General features: G+C 40.6%; 1 protein-coding gene across 3 annotated transcripts in view; it reads left to right on the top strand.

Moving 5' to 3' along the window:
• atp2a2a (ATPase sarcoplasmic/endoplasmic reticulum Ca2+ transporting 2a) overlaps positions 1-12,032 on the top strand; it is a 45,818-nt gene that overhangs the window by 27,531 nt on the left and 6,255 nt on the right. For 2 of the 3 annotated variants that reach the window (XM_062999104.1, XM_062999106.1), the window contains 12 exons: positions 1,207-1,295; positions 1,452-1,554; positions 1,632-1,763; positions 1,860-1,979; positions 3,389-3,607; positions 3,781-4,116; positions 6,957-7,177; positions 7,353-7,555; positions 8,233-8,318; positions 8,540-8,673; positions 9,301-9,418; positions 10,386-11,044. In XM_062999104.1, the coding sequence (XP_062855174.1) occupies positions 1,207-1,295; positions 1,452-1,554; positions 1,632-1,763; positions 1,860-1,979; positions 3,389-3,607; positions 3,781-4,116; positions 6,957-7,177; positions 7,353-7,555; positions 8,233-8,318; positions 8,540-8,673; positions 9,301-9,418; positions 10,386-10,661 (2,037 nt within the window). In that variant the 3' untranslated portion in view covers positions 10,662-11,044. Of the gene's footprint in view, positions 1-1,206; positions 1,296-1,451; positions 1,555-1,631; positions 1,764-1,859; positions 1,980-3,388; positions 3,608-3,780; positions 4,117-6,956; positions 7,178-7,352; positions 7,556-8,232; positions 8,319-8,539; positions 8,674-9,300; positions 9,419-10,385; positions 11,045-12,032 lie in introns of those variants that run through there. The other variant, XM_062999105.1, reaches the window with a different exon arrangement.

Genomic DNA, 12,032 nt, shown 5'->3' with positions numbered 1-12,032 from the left:
GTCTCCTGTTTTAAAAACATGCCTACTAATGTCATTACAGGCTGCTGTAAAATCTTCTATCATGTCCCAAGTATGCAAAAGTTGAACCTTTGCAAAAATAGCTCATGTACAAGATGTAAAAAACGCACTGGAGTCATTCTGACGTACTTTAGCTAATGCTGAAATTTTTGAAGCACACAAACCTTTTTTGGTACGGGTTAAGTCAATCTTGCTACTTGTTCTGGGACTCTTTCACTGGTCTTCTTTCACTGCAGCATCCAGAAATCTGTTCTCTCTGAGAGAAAAAACAGCAGACAGAGGTGCAGGATGTACTGTACTCTCATCGTATTTTATCTCATCGTGTAGCTTTGTACTGCTTCCTGTAGAGATGGAGATCTCTGGCAGCTGGCTGAGCTGGGCTGGCAGAAACACAAGTCTTAGATCTGGACTGTTGTAAAGTCTGAGGGACAGCTAAGAACTGCAGTGAGAACTACAGGTCTGAGAACAGTAAGACAAATGGTTTAGTGGTATTGAAGAACACAGGTCTGAGAAGTCCAGGATGTAAAAAAAACAGTGTTAGCTTGTGTAGTGTACTGTGGAGTGGTTTTATTCTGTGATGCTGTTTTGTTGTGGTTAGCTGGACAAAGAGGGACATACACAGTCTGCTTGCTCTATTTTTAAACTGGTTTTACTTTTGATGTATTTGGATCACATGATCCATTGAGTGTCATTAAAAGGGATCAGCTCAATAGATACAGTGCAGCTGGTTAATAGTTTGACCATGACAACACATTAGATCTGTGACTATGAGGAACCAATCGGCGCTGTTTACATTGAGATGTGAACCATCATAGCTTTCTGTTATGGTCTTGTTTGATGATTTGTACTGTAGGCCAGGTTTTTTCAAACCAAAAAATGGGTCGCAGAGAGAAATAATAGTAATTAAATAAACAAGTTTTAACAGGCACATAAAATAAATGAACTTGTACCTAAATGCCCCCTTGTGAGGCTTTCATTACACCTTGTAAACCACAGTGGGACTAGATTGCATTAATTTTGTGTTTTGTTTTGATCGCTTTCTGTTTTGTTTTAATCAACTTTTAATATTTACAATGCATTAGTTTTTGATCTGATCTGTTTTGTCTGTGACAAAGGATGAAGTGTACAGATTTTCTACTCCGTTGTCTAAAAGTAGTGACCATAGTTAAATTTGGATTTGCTTTGTAGATGTTTATCTTGGACAAAGTGGAGGGTGACACTTGCTCTCTGGCTGAGTTTACCATCTCTGGATCCACATATGCACCAGAAGGAGAAGTGTGAGTGCTACATTACACTACAGCTACAGCTCTGCTTGCTAATTTGCTCAGAATACACACACACAGACACACACAAGAACATCAGGAAGCACACAGGTGACAAAAACTGACGAGAGTAGAAAAAAATGATTTCCAATGTCTTTCATTTTCTTCCAGGTATCTGGATAACCGTCCAGTAAAGTGCTCTGGATATGATGCTTTGGTGGAAATAGCAACAATCTGTGCTCTCTGTAATGACTCCTCTTTGGACTTTAATGAGGTAACATAGACTGACCAACAGCTGTTAAATGTGGGAGTGAGTTTAAGTCCTAACTTATTTTTTTTAATTGACAACAGTCCAAAGGTGTGTATGAGAAAGTGGGAGAGGCCACAGAGACAGCTCTTACCTGTCTGGTGGAGAAGATGAACGTGTTTGACACTGAAGTTAGAAGCCTGTCCAAGATTGAGAGAGCCAACGCCTGCAACTCTGTAAATATACCACAGTAAAATCACAAACCCCGGGTGTGATTAGTAACAGCAAGTCATGCTGTGTGTGTTAACATGTACACTGTGTTTGTGTCTTAGGTGATCAAACAGCTGATGAAAAAGGAATTTACTCTGGAGTTTTCCCGTGACAGGAAGTCCATGTCTGTGTACTGCACCCCCAGCAAGGGCAAGTCCACCACCAGCAAGATGTTTGTAAAGGTAACTATGTTTAATATAATACATTAATGCACTTAAAATCTCGTGTTGCCCAGAAAATACATCTGTCTAGATTATTAGCCTGTTAAAGCGTATTGCATGCAGAGGTGGGCTGATTCTAACTAGCATTTAAATTTGGTATACTAAGGCTAGGTGCTCCGGTGGCACAGTGGGGTCCAGGGTTCAAATCCCCAGAGGTGCAATTGGCTAATTGGGCGTCTACCTGCAAGCGTGATTGGCTTTGTCTGATGCAGTGGTGGCCAGGGCCCCGTGATGTATTGGCATCCTGTCCTGCCAAGTGATTTCGGGGCAAACTGGACCCACAGTCACCCTGACCATGTTGTTAAAACACGGAAATGAAATGTGAGAAAAAAATTAGGCTATTGTTATACCTGAAGTAAGTATTTAGATAAGAAGTCCACCAAGGTGCTGCCAAATTAAAGAACTCTGGAAAACCAATTTCCCTCCAATTTTCCTCCCAATCTAGTCGTATCCAGTTACCTGATTGCATTACACTTCCTCTCTATTGATGTTGATCTCTATTCTGAAGGAGGAAAGCCGTGACTAACACACAGCGCTCTGACACGTGTGCAGTAGCCGACAAGGAAAAGTTCATATGTGGATCAGCTTTGTGTACAGAGAGACACACCCTAATCCCCATTATTCCTCGACTCTGTGCAGGCGTCATCAGCCAGCAGAGGTCGTAATTGCATCAGTTAGGCAGCCAATCGTTGTTCATGTAGGTGCTCAGTCTGCCAGGTGGCAGAGCTGAGATTTGAACCGACAAGTTCCAGATGTCAGCTCTGGTGAAGCCTACCTATTTTTAATACAACTTTAAACTGATCTGAGAACTGTCAGTACAAATCAAAAACCAGCTACTCTAATCTTTCCTACCTAAAGCAAAATACAACAAAGGCACACACCCTCTTACCTAGTGTGCATAGACATTGTAAATACCTATGGGCTGAGTGTATAAGGTGCTCCGTCTTGTTAAACTCCGTAAGTACCCAAAATGCTATATAAGTGTTTTTTAAGATACATGACACAACTTTTTAGCTTACGTTTAGCTCATGAACAAATATGAATACAAGAATACAAACGTAGCAAGGCTGCTGTTGGCTTTTAATCTTGAAGCTCCAACCTGTTTCTTTCATCCATGCAGTCGGATTTGCCTGACAATTAATTAGCTGCAAAAACAGATAGGGACATGAAGAAGAAAAGAACAAGAGAACAAAGTTTCCTGGCAAATATGCCCTCTGCATGTACCAAACTGCTATAGAAATCTTTCATTTTAACTTTGTCTAATTAATGCTTTCTGCTGTTGTGTTGATAAAGTCTTAAGAGTTTTAAACTTCAATCCCTTCCCTTTGAGTACATAGACATTCATTCTATACATTCTGGTCATCTTTTAGGGAGCCCCAGAAGGAGTGATTGACAGATGCACATATGTGCGTGTAGGTGGCACACGCATCCCCTTGACTCCGGGCATTAAGGACAAGATCATGTCTGTGATCAGAGAGTATGGCACTGGAAAAGACACACTACGTTGCTTGGCACTGGCCACCCGTGACAACCCGCTCAGGAAGGAGGACATGGTTTTGTCAGACACTGCTAGCTTTGCTGAATATGAGGTACCTCTCCATGCCCATGATAAAAGCTGCTTTATTGTATTACAAAGTCTTGTAGTGTACATTAATTAATTCTGGAACATCAGGTCCAAATTAATTAATGCCATAATATTTATAAAGATGAAATTGAAGACAACTTACCTAATGACTTCTCTTTACCTCCTCAATGTGTTCAGTCTGAACTGACGTTTGTAGGCTGCGTGGGCATGCTTGACCCTCCCAGGACAGAGGTGGCTGCCTCCATTAAGCTTTGTCGCCATGCTGGTATCCGAGTAATCATGATTACTGGTGACAACAAGGGCACCGCCGTGGCAATCTGCAGACGCATCGGCATCTTCTCTGAAGACGATGACGTCAACCACATGGCCTTCACAGGCCGCGAGTTTGATGACCTCTCCCCTCATGCACAGCGCGAGGCTGTCACAGCTGCTCGCTGCTTTGCCCGTGTAGAGCCCTCGCACAAGTCCAAGATTGTGGAGTTTCTTCAAGGATTCGATGAGATCACTGCTATGGTAATGACCACTGACCTACCTACTTTATTAGAACATTCTAGAATCACTAGAACTACTGAATCATTCATTGCTATTTCTACTCTTTATATCATCGTCAGGCGCTCAGGTGGTGCAGAGGTTAATTATGTTAGCTCGCTACTGCTGAAATCCTGGGTTCCAACCTCCAGCAGCACTATTAGGATTTGATGGCAGTTTAAGGTTGGGGGATGTGATGAAGTATATATATTTCATCTAACTATAAAAATGGGTCTGCTGGTAGAGGTTTGGCTGTACTCTTTATACAGCGATATAGACTGATTACAGCAATGCTATGCTCTATCCAAATTGTCATAATACATATCACATACAGTAGTGTTCAAAAAAATAGTAGTGATTTTAAAAAAGCGAATAAAGCACAAAATCATTATAATAACTTTTATTTCCATAAATGCAACAGCACTGGAAATACTACACTTTCAATTCTAAATTGAAAACATTAACAAAATTTAGCCAGTTTGTGTTAATCCTTTAAAGAAAGTTAAGAAAAATGAATATTAGGCTGTTCAAAAAAATAGCAGTGCCAGCATTTTTGTTTAAAAACTCAAAAAAATTATCTATAAACTGAAAAAAATGTTTGAGGTTTCACTTTACTTTAAATTACTGAACTAATATTTAGTGGCAGAACAATTGTTTCTAAGATCTGTGTTGCATGGAGTCGACCAACTTCTGGCACCTCTGAACAGGTATTCCAGTCCAGGATGATCAGACTATGTTCCACAGTTCTTCTGCAATTTTGGGTTTTGCCTCAAAAAAACACATTTCAGATATCAGCCCACAAGTTCTCTCTGGGATTGAAGTCAGGGGATTGCGCTGGCTACTCTATTACCTCAATCTTGTCTGTAACCAAGATGTTTTGGGTCATTGTCATGTTAAAACACCCATTTTAAGGATATTTCTTCTTCGACATAGGGTAACATGATCTCCTCAAGTGTTCTGATATATTTAAATTCATCCATGATCCCTCGTATGTGATAAATAGGCATAACACCATGGTATAAAAAACATCCCCATATCATCATTTTGTACCACCATGCTTTACGGTCTTCACAGTGTACTCTGGCTTGATTTCAGTGCTCAGGGGTCGTCTGACATACTGTCTATGGCCACTAGACCCAAAAAGAACAATTTTGCTTTCACCAGTCCACAAAATGTTGAGCCATTTCTCTTTGGACCAGTCAATGTGTTCTTTGGCAAATCCCATTCAGGAAACATCTTTTTCTTAACAACGGGACTTTGCAAGGAGTTCTTGCTGGTAAATTGGCTTCACTTAATCATCTTCTGTACTCACTGGTAACTTCAGATGTTCCTTGATCTTTCTGGAGGTGATCATTGACTGAGTATTTGCCATTTTGGCTATTCTTTGATCCTTTCGAACAGCAGTTCCACGCTTCCTTCCGCATCTTTGAGATCATTTTAGCTGAGCAGCCAATAATTTGCTGCACTTCTCTGTATGTTTTTTCTCTCTACAATCAACTTTTTAATCAAAGTACGCTGTTCATCAGAACAATGTCTGGAACAACCCATTTTACCCAGTATTTCAGAAGGACATGTGCTACGACCAACCTGTGCAACATTTGCCACCATCCTACATTAAATAAGGGCCAAAATTGACACCCGTTCTTCTGCAGAATGAATGACTTCACCAATTGAACTCCTCACTGCTATTATTTTGAACACCCCCCTTTAAATCAATGCTTTGATTACTCAGAATGAGTGGCATGCATGTCCTAATTGTTGGGTTTGTTTTGTTTTCATTACTCTACTACACTTTCAAGTAAATTTTTTGCTATGTAGAAATATCACTTCTACTAAAAACAGTGATTCATCAGGTTAATGGTGTTGGACTGCTATTTTTTTGAACACCACTGTATATAACATATATTTATCTCAATATATTGCTCACTGTATATATTATCTTTTGTGTAGTGCCAGACGTGATAGATTTTTCTAATACAGGACTCAGTGTTGGGTTCTACACAGAGCTGTGTCACAAACAGAGAGCCATGCTAAGCTCCTTGTGAAACCCCCCTCCCTTTCCAAACATGGCCAAATGCGTTTGTTTGGACGCCTGGTCAGGTTTGTGGCTCTGCTAAGATTCAAACTTGTGGGTTTGAACACTGTTCAATGATGATCTAGCACGATAGACCATTGCACTACTTTGTTATTAAGATTTGCATGTGAAGCCGCTCAGGTGGCGCAGCGGTAAAAACACGCGCTGCAACCAGAGCTGGATTTCGAAAGTGCGTCGTTTCGAATCCAGCTCTGCCTTCAGCCGGTCGAAGGCTGGGCGGCTATATGATATACAACGATTGGCCTGTTGTTCAGGTGGGGGGGTGGGATTGGGGACCGGAGGGGGTGGGTCTCTCTCTGTCAGAATGCGATTACGATCTCTGCCGGCTGATTAAGAGGCGCCTACACAGGAGATGAGGGAGGGTGCCCTTAGGGTGTGTCTCTCCGCATGCAGCGCTAGGTGGTGCCAAACTCATCAATGTGTCAGGCAAAGATGCATCCGGCTGCTGCCAGTGTTTCGGAGGGGATGTTGGTTAGCTTCGATCTCCTCTGTCAGGGCAGGGTTCGGCATAGACAGAGAGGAAGCACGATGCAAACTGGACAATTGGATGCGCTAAAGGGGGAGAAAAAGGGGAAAAATATAAAAAATAAAATAAAATAAAAAAGATTTGCATGTGAATATGGCTTGGTTTCAGAAACAGAAAATATAACAGTAGTCATTAATTTTGTGAAGCTTTAAGGTTTTAGGTTATTTAGGTACCAAAGTAATTATACTATTTTTTTCTCTCCAGACAGGAGATGGTGTGAATGATGCCCCTGCCCTGAAAAAGGCAGAGATTGGCATTGCCATGGGCTCTGGCACTGCAGTGGCCAAGACAGCCTCGGAAATGGTTCTAGCTGATGACAACTTTGCCTCTATTGTAGCCGCTGTAGAAGAAGGAAGAGCCATCTACAACAACATGAAGCAGTTTATCCGCTACCTCATTTCTTCTAATGTGGGAGAAGTTGTCTGGTCAGTCTCTAATTATTCTGTCAATTTATCAGTCCAACAGTTGTTTTTTGCTCTTTTATCTAATTGTACTGCAGTCCTGTACTTTCTATTGCAATTTATATTCTGAAATGTCAGGATTAATGTGAGTTTAGGGTTCTCTGCTCATTGTAATAGCATTTATTTTTTTGTGCTGCAGTATCTTTCTGACTGCAGCATTAGGTTTCCCTGAAGCTTTGATCCCAGTGCAGCTGTTGTGGGTGAACCTGGTCACAGATGGTCTGCCTGCCACAGCACTCGGCTTTAACCCCCCTGACTTGGACATCATGAACAAACCACCTCGCAATGCCAAAGAACCCTTGATCTCCGGCTGGCTCTTTTTCCGATACCTGGCCATCGGCTGTGAGTCGAAGTCTTTGTTCTGAAACTGCCTACAGTACAGTTGTTAATATTTATTAATTGTCATGTTTTACACACTATGGTGGTTACATTCGTAGTGTAACACATTATGGTTGCATTATGTAACCATACAGCCATACATTCATGACACAAGATTCATCAGTTTATTTATTAGTATTTTAAACAGTGTCATGGACAATTTTGTATCTCCAATTTACCTCACTTGCATGTCTTTGAACTGTGGGAGAAAACCGGAACTCCCGGAGGAAACCCATGCAGACCTGGGGAGAACATGCAAACTCCACACAGAAAGTACCTGGAGCGCTCCACCTGGAAATCGAACCCAGGACTTTCTTGCTGTGAGGCGTCAGTGCTACCCACCGAGCCACTGTGCCGCCAAATTGTTAATAGTAGAATGTATCCAAACCATACTCTGTTACTATACTGAAAGAAATGGCTTAGTATACACATTGGACACTTAAGTCCAATTTAAAGTCAAATCACCAAAAAAAAAAAGAACAGAATGTATGTAAGTTATACTAACCAGACTTGCTTGGAGTTTAGCTACCACAAAACACACACTGTTTGTTTAACATCCATATTTAGACTAAGATGCAGAAGGAAATTCTCATTTAGAAAACTCTAGGTGGTAATTGATGTGTCTGTGCTGTATCTCCCAGGCTATGTGGGTGCTGCTACAGTGGGAGCTGCAGCCTGGTGGTTTGTCGTTGCTGAAGATGGACCTCAGATCACCCTCTATCAGCTGGTACATGCTCTGCCATCCATCACTTCTTATAATAGGATGAATAATTTTTTGTCACGATTGTAAATATTGACAAATGTCCCACTTTGCTTTTAAACATATTTACTTGATTTTAGATAGTACTTTGGATAGCTGAATATTCTGTCATTTTAAGTGTATTGTTTACTAATTTCCTACTGAAAAGAATTGCTGTCTCCCTCCTTGTGTGTTCTTTCCCCTCTCAGAGTCACTTCCTGCAGTGTGCACCTGACAATCCCGAGTTTCAGGATCTGGAGTGTCACGTTTTTGAATCACCATACCCTATGACCATGGCCCTGTCTGTACTCGTCACCATTGAGATGTGCAATGCTCTTAACAGGTCTCATTTAAACCATGCACACACAAGCAAAACATAAATACTATGGCTGTCACATGATAATTTTTTTTAATCGAGATTAAAGAACAAAATTAATCGCGATTAATCTCGATTAAAATTTGTAATCGTGTGACAGCTCTAATATATACTGTAGATCTATGTCAATGCCTACCACAAATGTGCAAAGGTCAACAGACAATTCAGTTGTTGATGCAGATCACGATACCTTTTGTCATCCTTGCTGAAAGTGTCGGAAAAATATCATAACTGTCTCAAGGGGGTCCCAGAAATTTTTTCTGAATGGGAGGGGTCTTAGAGAAAAGATTGCCTGCTGCCCTAGCTCACCACTGTCCCACTGACTCACTGGATGCTCAAATGACGCGTCTGACAGTTGTTAGAAGAGACATGTTCTAACCTACTGCCCTCCTCGGGCACCAAGGGCATCCTGCAGCAGGCAGAGGTCACCAGAATGCACATCAACATTTTGAATATCAAACTGGGTGTAAAAAAGCTTTCAGACATTGTATGCACTGTGGTGTACAGGTCTTTGTAAAAGTAAGCCATAACATTCTCATAAATTAACAGTTTTTATGTTTCGAATGTATTAATTTTTGCTCTCGCTGTGTTCAGTCTTTCAGAGAATCAGTCTCTGCTACGCATGCCTCCATGGGAAAACGTGTGGCTACTGGGAGCTATCTGCCTCTCCATGTCCCTGCACTTCCTTATCCTGTATGTGGAGCCACTGCCGGTAAGAACGATGGCAAGCAAAAATAGAAAAGAGTCTTTACCAGAGCTAAAGCTTAGAAAAATGGCATTTTTAGAATAATTAAATGCATATATCTCACAAGATTTATGTAGTCACAGCATGTATTTAATTATGATGAAGAATTTATACTCATTTACCTGTACTGAGAACAAACAGAAAACCAGTAAACCTCAAACTAGTAATAAACACCTAATGAAAGTTGTTGATAAGGGAGGGGGGTGAGGTGCATTTTTAAAGCCATGTGATTAATTCTGCCCAGTCCAGGGTGGCTATGTCTGAAGGGGGAGTATAATCGATTGATTGACACACTGTCTTTGGTATTTCTGCCAGTGGCATTGGGCCTGTCACAACCCTGACCTGGATGATTGAAATAAAAAGGTTGGTATATGTAGGATAGGGGGGCAGCACAGTGGCTCGGTGGGTAGTACTGTCGCCTCACAGCAAGAAAGTCCAGTTTCCATTCCCAGGTGGAGCAGTCCGGGTCCTTTCTGTATGGAGTTTGCATGTTCCTCCAGTGTCTGCGTGGGTTTCCTCCAGGAGCTCCGGTTTCCTCCCACAGTCCAAAGACATGCAAGTGAGGTGAATTGGAGATACAAAATTGTCCATGACTGTGTTTGACCTGTCCTGTCATGAATGTAACCGAGGTGTGTAAAACATCATGTTAAAATCCTAATAAAATAAATTAAATTAATAAAATGTAGGACAGGGTGTTGCACATTAACTTGGGATTCAAGATCACATATTATGTTTTACTTTACATTTTCATTAGGTGCTTCACATCTAAAAATATGTTTCATAAGTGTTAATAAAATTGTCCCAGCTGCCCTTAGACGTTTATTGAAAGTAAGTTTTGTGTAAACATGCATTTTGTTTGTTTCTCAGTACTGATAAATGTGTTCATTATTGAGTGGTAATCTCAAAGCTGTCATAATTCTCTTCTCTCATACAGGTGATCTTCCAGATCACTCCTCTAAATATGACGCAGTGGTTGATTGTGCTAAAGATCTCTCTGCCTGTCATCCTGATGGATGAGCTCCTCAAGTTTGTGGCAAGAAACTACCTGGAACCGGGTAAAGATTTAGACAAGGGAACAGAGCAGGAGGGCTGGAGTGTGTCCGCATGCCTGCAGGGCATTTCCTGGCCCTTCGTAGCTATCTGGTTACCTCTAGTGGTGTGGTTGTACAGTACGGACACTAACACAGTTCACCTGCTGTGGTCTACCTGACTGAGAGCTACAGTGACGCTAACACACAACCCCCCCCCCTCCACATTAACCCAGAAACACTATTAACCAAGTCCTGGTTTGCTCAAACATCCACATACTCTACTTTTGGTGTGATTACTGATTCTTCTTTGTAATATTTTTAATATATATTTAGTTCAGTTTTAAAGCACACATTAGCTTTACTACTATAAAATCTATATCACTGGCAAATCAACTTGTTAGCCTTCTGTAGATATATTCAGCCAGTCTGTGTTGCAGTGGATCAGTTTTTATATTTATTACCTATTATTTATTTGTACAAGCAGAGGTTTTTGTTAGGACATGGAGTATTTATAATCTCAACATGTCAGTCTTACATAAAAAGCAACTCTGCGTGAGAATAACACTGTGTTCGTTTGTGTCAGAAACAACAAGAAGTCCAACTTTTCTGTAGTCATTTAATTTATAAACACATTTTACTTTTTTAGACTTAAATTTCAGACTACAATCATTATTTTCTGCATTTAGCAGAATTCAGCTACCTCAGTTTTACTGCTGTCCAATAAAATAATTTGATCGCCTATTCGTATGCTGCTTTTGTTTAAATTTTGGGTTATTTAACAATCAGGCGCTTGGGTGGCACACTGGTAAATTAGTCTAGCCCACTACCACTAGAGGGTTGGGAAGAAGCAGGTAAGGGATTATTGTATCTAACATTACTGTCTGAGCTGCATTAACATTTAATGCCAAACAGTTCCTGTAAAGATTGAACAAGACCTGATGTTTTGTCCATATCCTGTTTTTTTTTAGTTTTGCACTGAAACTACAAAGCAAAGAATAGAGCGAGTGCACCCAAATACATACCAAAATCTTGATGTACTTGATTTAAATAATGTGTTCAGCCATCTAATCTTTTAGATACGTTTTGTTTACTTTGTTTAATGGTTCTCACCGGCAGCTAAGTACACTTGGAGAGCACTAACTGCCCCAACTTTATTCCTATATACATTAGTTATCATTGCTTTGACTCAGAAAAAGTAGAATTGCTTTCTACCCTGTAAGTGAGAAGTAGCTATTTTAGTTTAATTTAATCCTGGCCATGGAATTTAATCCTGGCCTGGCCACTAATTGTGTATTAGTCTTAAAACAAACCTAATACACAATAGCACATCATCCCAATCGGTAGGTTTAACTTTAATCCTGATCATAATAAAATATGTATTCATTACTAACATCTGAAGGTCTTGGCTAAACTACCTAGCCAACAAGGTTAATCCTAAATGACACAGAGTATGTGGTACTCTGTGTAGTGCACAGGTGGGATATTGAAGACCAATTTGGATTTGGCTGCCCACAACTTCAGCATTTAAAGAGAATAAAAAGGTGGAAATG

The sequence above is a fragment of the Trichomycterus rosablanca genome, chromosome 7 (genome assembly GCF_030014385.1).
Source record: "Trichomycterus rosablanca isolate fTriRos1 chromosome 7, fTriRos1.hap1, whole genome shotgun sequence".
Taxonomy (NCBI): Eukaryota; Metazoa; Chordata; class Actinopteri; order Siluriformes; family Trichomycteridae; genus Trichomycterus; species Trichomycterus rosablanca.
This window is presented reverse-complemented; position numbering and strand designations above follow the sequence as displayed.